This window comes from Nicotiana tabacum, chromosome 3 (genome assembly GCF_000715075.1).
Source record: "Nicotiana tabacum cultivar K326 chromosome 3, ASM71507v2, whole genome shotgun sequence".
Lineage (NCBI taxonomy): Eukaryota > Viridiplantae > Streptophyta > Magnoliopsida > Solanales > Solanaceae > Nicotiana > Nicotiana tabacum.
In genome coordinates this window covers 99,924,566-99,943,214 of record NC_134082.1, presented here as the reverse complement: position 1 = coordinate 99,943,214, position 18,649 = coordinate 99,924,566, and the positions used below count along the sequence as shown (strand labels likewise).

The 18,649-nt window shown below is 35.6% G+C and overlaps 1 protein-coding gene across 1 annotated transcript; it reads right to left on the bottom strand.

Annotated features, from left to right (window-relative positions):
* Nucleotides 1–12,049: 12,049 nt before the first annotated feature.
* On the bottom strand, nucleotides 12,050–17,401 carry LOC107780757 (phosphatidylinositol N-acetylglucosaminyltransferase subunit C-like). The gene is made up of 2 exons (XM_016601338.2): nucleotides 16,765–17,401; nucleotides 12,050–13,326 (listed from the first exon to the last, which is right to left on the bottom strand). The coding sequence occupies exon 2, from the start codon at nucleotides 13,296–13,298 to the stop codon at nucleotides 12,387–12,389; it is 912 nt and encodes a 303-aa protein (XP_016456824.1). The 5' UTR covers nucleotides 13,299–13,326; nucleotides 16,765–17,401; the 3' UTR covers nucleotides 12,050–12,386.
* Between the last annotated feature and the right edge of the window lie 1,248 nt (nucleotides 17,402–18,649).

The window sequence follows — 18,649 nt, the reverse complement described above, 5'->3', positions numbered from 1 at the left end:
TGTTTGGTTTCACTCTAGATTAGTTTCTTCTTTACATTATTGAGTATTTCGAGTTAGGCAAGTTCAGTGAGTGATTGTATAAAATTGTGATCATTTGATATTACTGTTGGTTCAAATTGTCTTATTATGTTATGTTTGATTCTTTCCTCTCCGTTGCCAATCTGTTTGTTGCATATGAATTCGTGATATTACAATGTTTCATTCATTTTTGTCTAGGTTTGGTTTAGAATTGTGAATGCAGTCAGTTATTCCCATATACATGTGCATCTTAGCAGTTTAATATCAGTTTACTATTTGATCTAATCTATGTAGTTTGAGTTGCTGTTTGATTTTGATTAAGGAAATTGGTTATAGCTGATGAGGTACAGGGGATTGGACTAAGACAGTAAATCACAGTAATTTTAGGGGTAATTTGGGATTCAAAATTTGGAGAAATGGTTTAGTTTGAGTGGGTTGTCAGTAAAGTACCAATATAACCATTAAATTAATACATTTGTTTAAAAGTAGTGGGGAATAAGACTTAATGATATAAAGAAAGAAAAAAAGGGCTGGAAAATAAAAGATATGGGGGGTAATAATGAAAAGCTAAAAGATACACATAGTAGAGGAATATTACAAGCTGGAAAGTGAAAGAAACATGGAGGTAATAATAAAAGATCTTTTTTACAGCTGTAAAGAAAAAAAGGGGGCTGGAAAGGGTTCAAGGATTTTGAGTATAAATAAGGAGCATTTAGGACAAAGTTGGGGATCCTTTTTTTTTATCAGGTTTGGGTAGTTCAGTTGAAAAAGAGTTAAGAAAGTTTTTTTTGAGAGTTGTCAACCCTTGGGGAATCAGTCAGGTCAGTTTTTTTTACTCAATTGAAGAGAAATTTTAGAGAGTTAAAGAGTTCAAAGTTTGAATACAAAAACAAAGTGTTGAGAGTTTGAGGATCAGTTTTCTTGAAAGCTTTTAAAGCTGAATTCTTCTACACTTTGAAACCTTAAGAGTTTTGAGAGAGTGCTTTAGACTATCAGCTCACACTGTTATATTGATTTTAAGAGCAGAAACAGTTGAAATCTCTCTGTTTCTGTTCTGTACTTGGGTATTCAGGACACTTGAAGGTATTTGGTGATTTATTTGAGGGTTGTTGGGTATTATCTGATTGCTGAAAGGTGTTCTATGACTGTCTAGTCTAATTTCTAGTAGATTCAGTGTTTTGGTTAAACTTCTTTCTTCCTGGGCATTTTGACTGTGGTTTGGTCTTGAACTTGGCTCTGTTTGTTGTTGTTGATTGTCAACCTGCTGATGTTACTATTATCTGCTGTAGCTGACCTCCTTTCCTTCTTACGCGTATTTCAACTTCCAGGTACACAGCTGTAACTTTGGCGTTTGTAAGCTGAAAACATGAAGTTTGAATACACGTGAAGAGTTGAAATTCTGCTTTGGTTTCTATATGACTGATGTATTTAAATTCTTCAGTCACTGATGATAAGTAGATCCCTGTTAGTATGTAGTAAGTGGACTGAAATCGAGTTGTATGAGAGATTTTTTTTAATATAGTTCATACTGAAACATGTTAGCATCTGGTAACTGATTCCTGTAGTTAAAAATGAGCTTGTTGAACTGTTAAATTAATCTGGACTATGACTGTTAGATTACTGGATCGTTGGATTATGTTCGACTAGTTCTGAATATTAGTTTTTTTATTGCAATTGTTAATTCAGGAAAGTACTACATCAATTGAAAGGAAAAGGAAAGTGTAAAATGTAAATAGTATTGGAATTTGGTTAAAGCATTGACTGTAGGCATTAGCTATAGTTAGTTTAGCGAGTTTGTTCAGTTTAAACACTTAAAGCTAGAAAATAACTGGAGTTAGCATTCTATTTTGGAACCTGTGATATTGTGCTTGCATTAATGGCCGTTGTTCAAATTGGTAATAGCAGTCATGTAAATGTCGAACTAGATGTTAGTATGGCAGTGGCATAAGACGTTGGTTGATCCGTTAGTTAAAAACAGAGTTGGAGTGTCAATTGCATGTTTTGGAAATACAAAATCATTTTGCGAGTTGCTTACCTACTTTCAGTGCATTATTAATTCGTTTTAATTACAACAGGTAATGAATTAGTGAATTAGTATTAAACTAGTGGCTTAGAAACTTCATTCAGGATCGTTTAAGTTAATATGAGCAGTCTGGGCTATACCGTTGCCCAATTGTATGGATCATTCAAATTTGGTAACAAGCCCACCTCCCTTTAGGCCACTAATATGCTTGCTAGCCCGATGCTTTGACCAAAGGCCCCAAAATTGGGCATTTTTTTAAATACGCAGGTTTTTAAATATAGTAGTTCATAAATTAACTAAGTTTTTTTATTATTTAGAGACAATAAAACTAAATAGAAAATCATAGTTTACTTTAGGTTTTCCTTTAATAATAAAACGAGACGAGCCTCGCCAAATAAAAAATACAAAGATCGCGGGGCCCTCGTTAAATGTATATATTAAAATACTTAGATTTCGGGATGGGCCGTTTAGCGAATTTCACGATTTTCCCCAAAATAATAACGTGCTAGCCACTTTAGGCGCGCTTTTAATAATTTACTTTCTTAAACTCGGGTGCACATTTATGTGACCCAAATCCAAATCTCAACGGAGTCGAAATGTGTCAATAACCATGGGTGCGTTGATGTAACGTGGTTCGAGATGTGTTTTCACGACGTTGTAATTCTCGTTAAAAATAATAATAATAAAAGCAGTAAAAGTAAAATTTGCACACAGGTTCAACATGTATAAAAATCAGATAAATAAGCCGAATATGACAGTTGAGCGACCGTGCTAGAACCACGGAACTCGGGAATGCGTAACACCTTCTCCCGGGTTAACAGAATTCCTTATCCGGATTTCTGGTTCGCGGACTATAATACAGAGTCATTTTTTTCCTCGATTCGGGATTAAACCGGTGACTTGGGACACCATAAATCTCCCAAGTGGCGACTCTAAATTAAATAAACAAATCCCATTTCGATTGTCCTTTAATTGGAAAAACTCCCTCTACGCCCTTGAGGGTGCGAGTAAAAAGGAGGTGTGACAGCCAGTTCACTTTTTGCTTTGTTCAAATCAAAACTATAGTCATTTACTTTCTGCCTCGGGTTAGCTATGAGTTTTACATCTCTGTCGCTTCGGGCTGGATTTTCTGCCGCTACTTTCATTTTTTGAATTTGAGCTTGAAGGGCCTCATTTTCTTTGGCTAGCTTTTTCTTTTCTCCTTCATCCGCCGCGACTTGCGAGCTATTCTCGAATTGAAGTTCTCTGACTTGCTTTTCCAATTTGCTTATGGTAGCCCTGTACTCATTTTCTTTGGTCAGCCAGTCCTATTGCACTTGTGCTCCGTCGATAAATTGTTGGACATAGGGCCTCTTTGCGGGTATGTTAGGTTCATGTTGCGCTCGGGATCTTTTACCATACCAAGCAGTATAACTAGGCTCTACCTCGCCTATGGATAGGTCTCGTACTTGAGTATTAGGCCCTAAGAATCTGCACTGATGCCAAATCCGGCGCACTTTCTCTTCTGGGAAGGCAGCTTTTGGATCTAACTCAATGACTTGACGACTCAAATCTTCATTGTGTGGGATGGTTTGGTATCGGCCTAACTGATGCAAGACTCTGTGCGGATCATAAGGCTGGATACTCCGAAGACCCATCAACAGCAAATAACACACCTCAGCCGACATATAGATTACTTCGTTGACCATGAGCCACCCGAATGTCCATTCGATCTTATTTGCGGTCAAGGATCTCAAATGAACATGCCATGCTTCCGTACCATCCGGAAACTCATAACCCTCTACTCGCTTTTCATGTTTTTCAATGCACTCAATGCCAGTCATACCGTAATTCAAGTAGTCGGGACAGTGGCAAAGGTGTTCCTCCATCCATATTTGTAACAGCATATTGCACCCTTCAAAAAACTTCGCTCCTTCTCGATAGAGAGAGAGAGAGCTCGGTAAATTTCTGCCAAGATCAGCGGCACTATAGTCCCATTTTCCTTTTTCATCATAAAGTTGGCTATCCCTACTATCCTCATCTCAATGTTCCCGTCTTTTCTCAGGCAAACCAAGATACCCAAGAACACCACTATGAAAGCTAATCCTCTTTGCGTTTCCCACTTGTCTGGATTTCCAGCGTGAGTAAGACCGGTATCTGGTGTTTCGAAGTCACGGGGATTCCCGTAACGTCGATACAGAAAGTAGAAGGTACAAAATTCTTTGGCCAAATTTCCGTCTCGGATGTCCCGACTGATGCTTAATACGTCCAAAAATTTGTGAGGGGTCACTGTTCTTGGTGCTACCGGGTATTGACTTCTGATATTCCCTTCGAAACCGGCATAGCCTGCTATCTCTTCTAGCGTAGGAGTTAACTCGAAATCCGCAAAGTGGAACACATTATGTGTTGGGTCCCAAAACGATATCAAGGCCTCAATCACATCTTTTCTGGGCTTGACCTTCAAAAGCCCAATAAGACCGCCCAGTGCTTTTGTCACAACTTTCCTGTTGTCGCCCCCCAAATCGTGCCACTACATGTGTAGCTTCAAAGGGATCTCTTCACGGACTAAGAAGGGTTCATTTTGATTTGTGCTCATCCTGCACATTTATTAAGGTGATTTTAATTAGAAGACAACCATGATCCGTTTTGACTTAAGAGAAATGACCATTTTCAAAAATTTCCACAAAACATCCGGCCTTGCCAACACGGCCTTTCAGCACTTCAAAACGAAGATTTTAAGGCTGTGTCGGCTAACCAGCCAACAAAAGTGGTTCTTCTTGCAAAAACAGCCTTTCGGCGCCCTTTTATGGACATTCGGCAATTTCCGACAAGAATGGAATCACCCTAATTATTTCAAATTAAAGTAAAATTTTGTTCTTTTGGCTACTTTCAAAAAAAGGAAGTTGGACCCGATGGGTGTTGCCTACATATCTCACACCCTGTGAGAATCAAACTGGCGTAGTTCGGGCGAATAAAACAAACTATTTTTGAAAACAAGACTTTTTTTTTATTATTATTTCATTGGCAAATAAAATTATTTTTTGAAAACTAAAACTTTTTTTTTTCTTCTTCTTTTTTTTCTCAAAAATTCGGCGGAGTTTCGACACTATTTGGACATTGGTTTTTTTCAGAACAGGCGATTAACTCTCATACTGCTATTTCTCTTTCCTCAACTTTTCCCAATATTCATAAGTCGGTCAGCATGCAAGTCCGAAGCAAATAAATGCACAAGTAGCAAGTAAAATGCATCAGGATAGTCTTTTTTATTTCGGGTGCACCTGTCCTAGACAGACCCAACCCCTGTGTTGAGTCTCCAAAGTCAAAATGCACATGATGCAAACAAACGTTCCTACTAGGGATCCGGCATGAGGTATTGTTATTCTAGGTTCAAAACCTAGGTTGATTGTTCTAGACCTGGCTTACCCGAGCGGATAGCTCGAGCCGGGCGGCAGCGTATCGGGAATACAGAAGTTTCACCGACTTTGCAATTTGTCTGAACCTCGTTCTAAATTTGGAATATGACTCTAACAGAAAAGAAGTCACACGAAGTGCACACTTCTTCATGATTTAGAAGACTCAGAGAGAAGAGGGATTTTGCAACAAACTATATACAGTTCACGGAATATCAAAGCGGTAAAAGTAATCAATTAGCACATTAGGCCCAAATCATGTAACAAATTCAGATAATGGATAAAGCCAATTATAACAATTATAAGCTTGAATTCTTGAACCCTGAACCAGAGATTCTGGGTTCGGTCCCCAGCAGAGTCGCCAGAGCTGTCATACCTCCTTTTTACTACACCCTGTAAAGGGTATAAATACAAGGGAGTTTTTTCAATTAAAGGGCAATCGAAACGGGATCGTTTAAAGATTCAGAGTCGCCACTTGAGATAATTTTAGAGTGTCCCAAGTCACCGGTTTAAATCCCGAATCGAGGAAAGAATGACTCTGTTTAACAGTCCGCGAACCAGAAATCTGGGTAAGGAGTTCTATTAACCCGGGAGAAGGTGTTAGGCATTCCCGAGTTCCGTGGTTCTAGCACGGTCACTCAAACTGTTATAATCGGCTTAATTATCTGATTTTTAACATGTTTAATCCCATGTGCAATGTTAACTTTAACCGCTCTTATTCAATTTTAAAGAAGATTGAACGTCGTTTAAAATACGTCTTTGGATCGTGCCACATGAAATGCACCCGCAATCCTAAACGTATTTTATTCAAAGTTTTAAGATTTGATTTGGGTCACATGAAATGAACATCCAAATTTAGGAAGGTAATATTATTAAATGACGCGCCTAAAGCAACTACGCATTTTTAACATTGCGAGGGCCATGAAAAATTTGCTAAATGGCACGCCTCGAGTTCTAAGGATTTAAGAGAAGCAATTAAATGTGGGCCGCGCATTTGAGATTTTATTTAGCGCGGTGCACCTCAATTTCAATTCTAAAAGGGAATTCGAATTAAACTTTGGAGGGCCATAAACTACTTATATTATCCAATATGGCTCACCTCGTAATGTAACTAGTGTGAACTCAATTAATTAGAGGACAGAATTATCAACACTTTTAAGACTAAAATTTCGGATCAATTTAAAACTAATAGACCAACAATCAGGTAGGACGAGCGGGTGGAATTAAAGAGCATTGGGCTCGGAAGACTGGCCCTACTGCCAAAAGACCTGGCCTGCCCTGATACAGGCCCAACGCGAGCCCCAAGCCGTAGAGAATGGACATCAAAAAATGCGGGACTCCGGATCGAGTCTCTACACATGCAAAACATCAGAATTATTTGAATTAATGGCCATGATCTCATTAACTGGGCCATCGCTAGGCCCAAGTTCAGACTCGCCCTTTGTGCACAGTGGATTGATTGTAAATAATTCAAGATACTACATGAAACATAAGATGGAATTGACCTCCCACTTCTGAATCTCAATTATTCAAGCCTGAGATGACCAACCATTCTCAGCAAAAATGCTCAATGTACAATTAACTGCTTGCACTTCAATTAAGCAACTCGGTGAAACATGAAATGAAACTAACCCTTTATTTCTGAATTTTAACTATCAACTAATCATTATGAGTTGGCAAACAACAAATCTAATTCAAACATGTTCATAATTAACACCAAAATAGACTAATGCTTCTGAGTTTTAGCCTACTAACTGAACATTCTGAATTGAAACAACTAATCCAACTAAGCATGCTCACAACCAGCAGCAAAATGAACTGACGCCTGCTTCTATTATTAGAATACTCTGGACCAATTCTTCCCCTTTAAATATGACTTCATACTCACTAAAGTTAAGAACACATTTAACTACGATTACATGAACACAACACCATCCAAACACAACTAATATGTTGTATCAACTTAAACGAACTTATTATAGCAGACAAGACTCCAATGCAGTCCACATTATAGGATTTAGCATGATTGACTATAGGTTCTAACTACTGATTCAATACAACAAATTATTCTCCAAGTTTTCGTAGCAGTCTCAAGTTAGCTACAATAGTAAAAGTTCACTATCCAAAACAGAATCTCAACTAGACGATGTACACATCAAGTTACTGAAAAAAAACATAACAAAACAATACAACTGAGTCACAAAATAACTGATGATATGCTCTAAACTTTGCTTTCCATTTCACTCTTCAAGTCAAACCTTACATGAGGTAGAATTCAGAGATCATGTACCTGGGAATAAGGGGAAAGCAAGAAGGAGTAAGGATCAGTAGGCAGCAACAACAGAACAGAGTCCCAGATTCAGCAGTAGAACAGTGAAATCAGCTCAAGAATAATCAATGAAATAGTAACCTTGACCCAGAACTCAACCCCAGACTTTAAAAAAAGAACAAGTTCAAGTCATCTCATACACCCACTGAACCAAAGATTGCCTTAAGCAAGTTGGAATTCAAAAAATCAGAAATGTATCAATGGAACAGTGATTTTTCTTCAAATTTTAGCCGTTCTCTTTTTCTGAGTTTCTTAGCTCTCTGAAATCTGCCTTGAATGGCAAGGAAAAGATGCCTTTATAGGTAAGCAAATAGGGCAGACCCAAGGAAATATTTTTTTTCCATTCAGTCCTTTTTAATTTTGCTTTTTGCTAACTAATCCTTACCTGATTTTCCCTTTTTGCTGAATTACCCTTAACATGATTAACCAATTACCAAAACAGCCCCCACCTCAGCTTCCTAGAATCTTCCCCTTCTTGTTACAAAAGATTCCCCTTCCCCCATTTCCTAAACTGCCCCCGAATGCCCTGTTAATTTACTCTAGGAAACCAACTAGGTCAGACTGGCCCGATATTTAAACCAAAATTTGGGCTAAATTCTGACCCAATGACCCAAATCAACCCCTTTGGGGTGAGGTCTATAATGGCTTCAAAGCCCAAACTAAATCAAATCAGTCAACAAACAAAAGGCAAACACTTGAAAGATTTCGATAATTAAAACTTACACTAGTCAACTGATTATTATACGCAAATAAGAAAGAAATTAGCCAAGTCATTAAAATAACCCTAATTTAACTAGGTGACTAAACGAGATATGAAGTTAGACCTTTAAACGGGCTGATAACACCACTAAGGAAACAGAGAACAACTTTCACGAAGAAGAGAAGGACAATGAACAGAAGACCAATTCAAACTCGAAAGATTAATCAAGTTTCAGCCGGACTAGACTAAGCTAAAAAAAGGGGAAGGAGGAAGAGAACAAGACAGCAAAAAAAAAAAGGCAAGAGAAGAAAGGAGCTTACCGATTCAGACTCAAAATCCATCGGAGACAAAAGCCCTAAAAAAGCTAAGGTCAATCGTTTGAATCCGAACTTCAAGACTCGAAGAACAGTACCTTAGGACCATGCATGTACCAGGTCCGATAAAAAAAATGATTTCTGAACTTTAGGGGTCGATCTTAGATTTAGGATTTGAGCAGCTCCGGCAAGGTTCGAGGGAAACGGAGTGAGGATTTGGCATGAGGGGGTCGTGGTGGCTATGTGGTGTTAATTTGGGGTTGATTGGAGGCGTTAGGGTTTTGGTCATTCCTTTTGATTCAAGATTCGAGAGGCTGGGTTAGGATTTGACGGTGGGGATTTGGAGACTTGGAAATAGGAGGAGGAGGGGAATTTTTGGTGTTAATCTGACAGCGATTGGACCGATGCCGCCGGCGGAGACGATTTCCGGCGGGCGGTTTAGGGCGGAGGCAACGAGGGATTTTCTGGGGTGTGTTGGGACGATAAGACCGGGGGGTGCAAGGCATTTGGACACTTTTATAGGTGTGACCCAATTAGTTCTGGACCGTCGGATGAAGCAAGATGAAGGGCCCAGATGTGTTAAGGTAAACTGAACTCGAAACGACGTCGTTCCACTACCTTACAACGTCGTTTCAACGGCCTGGGTGATGGGCTATTTAGACTGGGTAAGACAAAGGACTTTGGGCCGGGTATTGGGTAATTTTGTTTGGGCTAGGGACAATTGAATGGGTTTTAGCCCAGATCTGGATCTCCTTTCACTTCTTTCTTTTTCTTTTTCAATTTCAAAATTCTTTTCTTTTTCCAAAATTAAAATAAATCCTAACTTAATTAATAATAATTTTTAAACTGAATTAACCTACCCAATTAGATTAATCACTCAACATGGTATTTACAATAATTAATTAAATCCTAAATTTAAAAAAATTACAAAATTCAAAATTAAAAAGTAAAAATGCAAAACGAATTACTTTTGTGATTTTCATTTTTTATAAAACAAACTAATTTTCTAATTAATCTAAAAATATAAAATTAAATCTTAAATGCAGATGCAACATATTTTTTTTATTTTTCATGAATTAAATAACATAAACGTGCACAGACAAATGCAAATAATTAACAGAAAATGCCACGAAATCCAATAAAATTGCAGATACTGAAAGAAATTATTTTGCTTTGAATTTGTTGGAATAATTTATATAGGGCAAAAATCACATGCTCACAATGATGCAAACTTGTAACAGATGTAAGCTTGTCATGTACATTTGATGTATGATAATCATCTATAGAAATACTATACGAGCTTGTTGCTCTTCGATTTTTATACTCAGCATGCCTGAATCTAGAGTTAATTATGCTCGGCTAAGATTTACCTTCTATATCTCTATTAATTAGTTTAACAAAAAATTTAACACTTTTTTTTGTCAAACACTTGCATCTCACACCACTACCAAATTACATAGCTTGAGAATATAATACCTACAAGTAGTTAATTTTCTCAAATTGCCCCACAGTGTTTAACAATTCCTAATTTAAATAAAAACCAAAATATACGGTGTTCAAATAGTCCAATATCAAATGTAAAGTAAAATAATTGATCTGCATGTTGAAAGGGAAAACTAAATATTCCAAAAAAATTTAACGTAAAAAAAACAAATTCCTAAAATTCCAGTCTTAAATAAATGAGAAAAATACTTTTTCAAGAAGGGATCAAATTTTCTTCAATTCCTAAAAGCCTAAGCTAAATAAAAAAGAAAAATATCTTTTCAAGAAGGATTAAAATTATTATCAATTCTAAAATTTCCAAACATAAAAGAGAATATTATATACTTTATTAAAAAAAGAATTATAGCTTATTCTGTATGGGCTAATAAACAAATACTACAAAACTCATGTACCGGAATTTCAATAAAGCATTTGATGATTGAGAATTTTTGTGAGGTAATGTTTCTTTGGTTATAGAATTAGCTAATGTATATCAATGTTCATCGTATTTAGGAACTTTTATTATTTTTCTAATTTTTATTTTATGACTCAATACATACTTTTTACTTTATATAATTTTTATTCATGATATAAAGTACACGCGCAAAGCGCGTACCTTAAGATTAATATTAGAAAAAAGAATAAAGTGCATTAAAATTTTGGAAAGTTGTATCCTAGGTCAATAAGATGAATATTTAGGTATCTTAAGCTATAATATAAGTATACAACAACTATTATCTCTTTAAATAATTGGAAGATCTTTTTGTTGCTTTTTTTTTTTCTCTTTTCATGGAAAAAAACGAATAATTTGAAGATCTAATCTACTACTATTAAGGATATACGTAAGGCCAAAAGAGAGAATAGGGACAACTTATCTGGTCCTTCAATATTTGTTTGTGGAGGTGTAAAAACGCAGTAATTATTTGAGTATTCCCCTCCCTTCTTTACTTAGAATTTAGAAAGTAATTTTTCACATAAAAGTTTAAAAAGTGATCCATGCTAGTAGATCTTTTTTCTCTCAATAAAGATCAAAGATTTTTAATTGTCAAGTCAACCTTTGCGATACATAGATATACATTATGTTTTATGTATATATTATGTATTGAATTCTCTTGACTTTTCTATATTTAATTTTTAAACTTTTAACATTCCTTAATAAAAGTTCCAACTCCACTACTGTGTGTATCATAAAGGTATGGACTTAGAGATAATCGTTAAACTGGTCATCCTTCAAAAGTTTTAATATAGTTATATAATTATTCTCTAGCCACTATTTGTATATGTTCAATATGAGTTTATGGTATTTTCTAAAAGTTCTTTTGGTAGAGAGAGCTGATTTGCTAGGTTTATCTCTCTCCCGTTTTGGGGCATGACAATTTTTGAATGGATAGAGAATGAGTTTCACCTATATAAATACATCGGCTTTATGAAGAAACTTTATATTATCAAGTCATTCAAAAATATTTATAGGTAACTTTCCATTAAAATTAAATTTGTATCTCAAAAATAAGACAAGTTATACGCTATAAGCCTACAACATGTAAAGATCACTTGATAGTGTAAAAATTATTTATACTGTCTGTGCATAAAACTTACGATCAAACTTCATAAAGTGAATATAGTTTGATACTCCATCCATTTCAAATTGAATATTTACCTTACGAGTTCAACTTTACTTTAGTGCTCTTAGGGTTGAACCAGCCTTGTCCAGGACTTCCAATATAACTGTTCCACCTTTAGTAAAGCAAAGTCGAACTCGTAAGGTACTGAACCACATAAACCAAACTCGAAAAGTAAAAGATGGAACCATACCAAATTTATTTTGATATGGTATTGGTATATTATTTTTAAAACCAAAAATCAAAAACATTGAAACAAAATATTTTAAATCATGCCAAACCGACCAATGAACACCCCCAAATAGCTACATGACTAGTTAAATCTCCTGTACGCAGTAATCCAGGAGATTTGAATACAAAGGAGATGCCTAAAAATATAACCTCTTCATACAGCAATGTTAAAACAGCCTCTGGCAGAAATGCAGGGTAAAGCTGCGTACAATAGACTCTTGTGGTCCAGCCCTTCCCCGGACCCCGCGCATAGCGGGAGCTTAGTGCACCAGGCTGCCCTTTTATTCTGTAATGTTAAAACAGAGCTTAGCCTCATCCCAGGGGCCATTAATCTCAAACTTGTACTCTTGAATCCTTATCAGCCAGTAAGGACAAACCAAATTGACGAAGACAAAAATGCCCAAAAGCAAAATGAAAAGCAACTTATGCAACTGGTAAGCGAAAATTAGTGTTAGAACCAGTAACTGAAGGGAAAAGCAAATATGCAGCTTAAAAGAACGCTTCTTGACACAATATGTGACTAAAGGAGCAAAAAGGAAAACTTGCAAGGAGAATAGCACAATAGCAAAGACATGAAGCCTCGATGGAAGGCGAGAAGAAATCAAAAGTGAAGCCACGATTGACGCATTCAGAGATATATTGCTTGTCAGGGTTGGATTTTCTAAAGCTCCAGGAGCCTTTACGGTGGACCCTGAGTAATTGTGCAGAAAGAGATGGAGTATGAGAAGGGAAGCTGTTAGCGCCCATATGGAATTCGAGCTTATGGACCTTGTAAGTGTATGGTAGATAGGAGACAACATATATAAGGCAGTTATGAAAAAGGTATATTTTAGGAGATAATTGAGGAGGAGATTAAAGGGTATCATGTCCGCAGTTAAGAGCAGAATAAAGAAACCCGAACCAAGAAGGCTGACATTCAAGAGTAAGAGATATTTTTCATTCAAGGTATTTCTGAGGGTGTAGGTCCAAACTAAAACCACAAGGGCAACAATGCAAAGATATTGTGAGATTGAAACTGCGTCGAGCACCACTTTCAATAAGTCTCTTTTGACAACATTAGCATTCATGATCATTTCCTCCAAGAAGGACTCATCCGTGTGATTGTCACCAAAGCCAGGTTGCATCCCACCATAAACAACTTTTCTCCATTTTGGATGGGTTGGAGAAGAGCTCCCACTGATGCTAGCTTCCATTTTATCATACAACTTTATTCCACAGCATCTGTGAACAATTATTGAATGGCAGTCAGCACTCAGGGATCCTAAATCATAATCATCTTAATAGTTAATACAACAAGTTAGAGATGAAAAAGGGAAAACAGAACAAATAATGCAATCTTGCTTAGGGTTTGGAGCCACGTAATATTTTAATCACCTTTCGCCAATCGCCAATTACATTAGGTATCAAGAACACACTAGTTCAAGTAACTAGACACCGCTGTCTATTGAGTAATTTTCAAGCTAGGTAAACACATTGCAGACACTAAAATTCACATTGCATATACGAAATCAAAAGAAGATACCGAGCTACAAAATCTCTTTATTTTGCAATATCAAGCTTTTTCGAATCTTATAGAATAATACATTTTACACCATCCAATTTCATTTCGCATCACTAACTCCTCTTAATTGGTAAAATATACTCTTGATATCTTCAGCTTTTGGACTAGAGTAAAGCCTTTAAGTTTCTCTCAAAGTGTATAATATAACCTTCTTATACTAAAATGAGATTTTTGGTATCAATTCATAAGTATCAAATGGACTTAAAAGTTATCTATATCGCCCTTTAACCTCAAAAGAATCCCATCCTAGCCCCACAACTCGATGAGCCCCTCTAGCCAACCCCAAGATAATGCTGGATGAGATATCTTCAGAAGAAGTAAACTGTACCTATATCTTATACTATTATGATCGCACCATCAACCATTGCTATTGGCAAGGAAACCACAAGCAGAAGAGAAAAGAGCAGTATAAGCTCAGATAACTACTATAAAATGCTGAACTCAGGAGATAGAGCTGGCAGTTTAATTTTTTCGAACATCTATCTTGAATGAGTATTGGAATAATATGGGCTAAATGGAGTGGGATTGATAAAGATGATTCATATAGTAGACTCAAAATATTTAAGCATTGAGAATAGCTGATTGAAGATCTGTCTTAAATGACTGATAGCATTACCAACCAAAAAAGGTAGAAAATTCACACAAATAGAAAATAAGATAAACCGCAAGTAATCACCAGAAGAAAGTTGATTGCAAAAATTCAGAATGATGAAAAATATCAAATACTTTAGGGTCAGAGTGCTGACTATATGACATTAATGGAGTTATCTTGCTTTAGACTTTTAAGGTAAATTTTCTTATGTGTGTGTGTGTGACGTTTATGGAGTGTAAATCTGATTATCACACAGTGTTTCCAAAATATTTGGCCACAATGGTCTGTTCACAAATAATTTTTCAACAAATTCCACTTGTCTCTACAGCTTCTGCCTTCAATTCAATTGTCATATATTCTTTCTTCGTATCTATAAATAATTTGTATTCTTGGTCATTCTTGAAGAAGTAAAATTGGTCCACAGATAAAAGGCTAGAGGAAATTCAGCACGTTGCAACATGAACGTATTTCAAGAGATGTCAAGGTCTATTACTAAACTGAGAATGTTATTTCAAAGAGAGAAGATCACCAAGAGAATCCAGTATGACCAGCCCCCAGGGCTTATTTCAAGTGCCAAAGGTTGAGGGACCTTGTTCCATGCGAGCTAAGTATGATATTTAAGTGGAGAAGGATAGAGGAATGGGACCATTATCCTCAAGTTTCAAAGGCTGCGGTTGGTCTTAAGGATTGGCCTCATACGGTTTTCTAGATCATCAAAAAAGAAAAGAAAAAAAGAATCTAGCATGACCAACAAAAGATTTAAAGAACACCCTCTGGCATATGTTATAATCTTCTTTTGACAAGTTACAGACATATGTTATAATCTTATCCACACAATATCAGAGAACTCGGAAAGTGTTATTAACAGCCTGACAACTAAAACTTTGAGCAAGTCGATCAAATAAACTTTCACTGTATAATCTAAAGCAAATAAGCTAAAAAATGTAGACGGCAAAGACATCAATGCGATCCTCTGACTCTTGGTGAGAGTATACTGCAGCATATGTTTCATGAGGCATAGGAAAGGGTCTTGACAAAGGGAGCAAGGAAAAAAATCTGAAAGAACAAGAGAGTTATAGGCCACGATACATGTAAAACCTTTTAAGGATTCAAGGAAACACTGTGACCAAATGGACTGACATATACACCCCAAAAATATTCATTTCACTGGAGGTTCTTCATATACAATTACAGCCGCAAGAGGAAACCGAAACACTAGGTGGTTCCAGAAGATTAAGCTTGTATCCAGTTGGATTAGAAATCTTCACTAATTAACTACAATTGAAGCAGATTAGACAACCAGGACTGTCATTTAATCATGGCAGCTATTGAGTGAATTCAGATATTGGCAATTCCAACTGAATGGCATCTGGAACATGTTCAACCAATTCAAGGACTTAATGCTGGAGCACTTTCTGTAGATAGCAGCTTAAAACAAGGATTCGTAGGAAATAAGAACCACGTCAGTAAGGTGAAGGTTCTAACCTGTAACTTGCGCCTAACTCACACATCACATACTCCGCTCTTACCACCAGACCAAAGTCTTAGGGACTATTGAGACTTAGAAGCAATGTTTTAAAAGGGTAAAAGGAAATTTGGAAAACAAAATATGAGGATCCTTCAGACAGGTTTTGAGCTTCAGGGAAATCCAGTTATCTAGACAAAGGGAAGACAGGCACTAAGAAGTTGGGGGAGTGCAATAAGGCATCTATACTTAGGCAATTTTGGAACATTTCCGGTGAAAGAGACGATCTCTAAAGTTCGAACGTTGGAACATAAGAGTGCCCGGGCTCAATACTGTTGCGACAATGGAAATTGTATATTTTTATGAGAATACACTTAGTTCTACATACTTCAATAAAACAACAAAACAACTTCTAGTTGGACTTACAATTGGCAAAATACACAAACTGAAGAGGAAGGATAAGTCACCATTACTGATCACTACAGTTATAAGTGGCACATATATACTGTACACATTTATACCTTGTTCCCATATTATCTTCCCAAAATTAAACTACATGACAGTAATACATTGACTTCAATCAAATTTTACAAGTCACCAATGGAGCAACTCTAGGTTGCATCTTTGTCAGCTGGCTCAACAGACGGAAAATAATTTTAAGCTCCAACAAAAATGATAATGGACAGAAATGTTTAGGTCCATTCGCTCACTTTAAGGGGCGGATAAAGAATTTAAACTTGATCAGTTCTGACTTAAAAGTTATTAACACTAAATTTTTGGAGTTCTGAAATTACGGGTTCATAACATAATAATTATTAAAATTTAAGTGATTTTTTCACATATCGATGTTCTATGTAAATATACACCACATCTCCTATAAATCAACCAATACTTCTAAGACCATCAACTTCAGAAAACCCAATTCAATTTAGCTAATTTAATCACACCCACATAAAAATGTAATTTTTTCACCAATAAGTTCAACAAGACATGGCCAAAAAAAAAACAAGTAAAAAAGTGAAATTATCACAGAAAGTAAACCTGAGATTGGATGTGAAACGCTCTTCCGATTAATGACAGCTGATTCTGGTGCGATCAATAAAAACAAGATCTGTACGAGTTGAGTTTGTAGTTATGTGGGATCTGTTAGTTTTTCCAACAATTATGGTGATGTAGGGCACAGATAAGCAATGATGCAACTCTCCTTAGTGAGATAAGCAATGATGCAATGAGTGGTAGGTGAGATTTGCACTTTTGGTCCCTATCTCAAAACTATAAATACCCCCTTCCATTTCATTGTATAACACACCAAAAAAAAATATATCAAAACTCAAGAAGAAAGAGTTTGAGAGGGAGAGAGATGTAGTTCCTTTAGGAATGTTTCCTAACAGGGGAGTGACAAAATAGTGAGTAGAAATACTAGTCGGGTATTTTTCGGGAAACACTTTTGTGTGCACCACTATTTTGGGTAGAGCTTAGGAATTGTTGTACCTCCAAATTATTGGGGAAGTCTCTCTTTGTATGCCTGCTAAATGTTTTAGTGGAAGTTGGTGTCGGATTTGTGGACGTAGCCTAAACGTTTTAGGTGAACCACGTTAAATATTGTGTCATTTATTTTTGGTTTCGTTGATCATTTATTTTATTCCGCTGTGCAGTAGTGTTTAGTGCCACCGGGTCCTAACAGGATCTTGGTTATGTATGTATATTTATATCTATATGTATGTATACTATATTAAAAATAAGAAATCTCATTGGCCTTTTTTACTCCATAAAAATTAATTTTATATTAGACAAAACTGTCATTTGAATTAAATTCTTATTATTTAAGACTTTAAAATAACTAAAACTTTAATTATTAATTCTTTACTTATTTAATTATGTTAGAAGTTTTGAATTAAATATTTTCCTTATATAAACAGGTGAAAATCATTTACCCTCCTCAACTTTGTGTTAAAAATCAAACTCCCCCTCAACTTTGAACAATAATTGTTCTCCCCCCTTTATCCTACACAATACCTTTTTTGCCCTTGAATTTTCAATTTCCTCCTCAATTCAATATTTTTTTTATTATATGATATATTTTTATGGTTTTAGCTATAACTTAAATTATGTAATACCTATTATAAATTGTAATTAGAGTTCATTAAAATTATAAGTAGAATAAGTAATTAGAGTCAATTAAAATTACCTTATCTTTATGATTGTTATTTTAATGTAATGCATATTAAATATATATTTAAGTTATATTTTCTTAGCGACGGAGCTAGAAATTCATATAAGAGGATTGAAAAATACCCCAATTTTTTTTTATATTTCGGATTGAACTTGTAAGCTAAGATAACTTGGGGTGTTTTTCAATCTTCTTATATGAAAAACCCGGATTGAACTTGTGAGCTAAGAAATTAATGAATTCTATTCTCTTAGCTCACAAGTTCAATCCGAATTTTTCATATAAGAGGATTGAAGAACACCCCAAGTTATCTTAGCTCACAAGTTCAATCCGAAATTTAAAAAAAAAAGAGTATTTTTCAATCTTCTTATATGAATTTCTAGCTCCGCCGCTAAGAAAATATAACTTAAATATATATTTAATATGCATTACATTAAAATAACAATCATAAAGATAAGGTAATTTTAATTGACTCTAATTACTTATTCTACTTATAATTTTAATGAACTCTAATTACAATTTATAATAGGTATTACATAATTTAAGTTATAGCTAAAACCATAAGAAATATATCATATAATAAAAAAGTATTGAATTGAGGAGGAAATTGAAAATTCAAGGGCAAAAAAGGTATTGTGTAAGATAAAGGGGGGAGAATGATTATTGTTCAAAGTTGTGGGGGAGTTTGATTTTTAACACAAAGTTGGGGAGGGTAAATGATTTTCACCCTTATATAAACTCCTTTAAATATTCCTA

Excerpts from the sequence above, each read along its gene's own strand:
- LOC107780757 (XM_016601338.2), bottom strand. The coding sequence starts at position 13,298 with ATGGAAGCTAGCATCAGTGGGAGCTCTTCTCCAACCCATCCAAAATGG.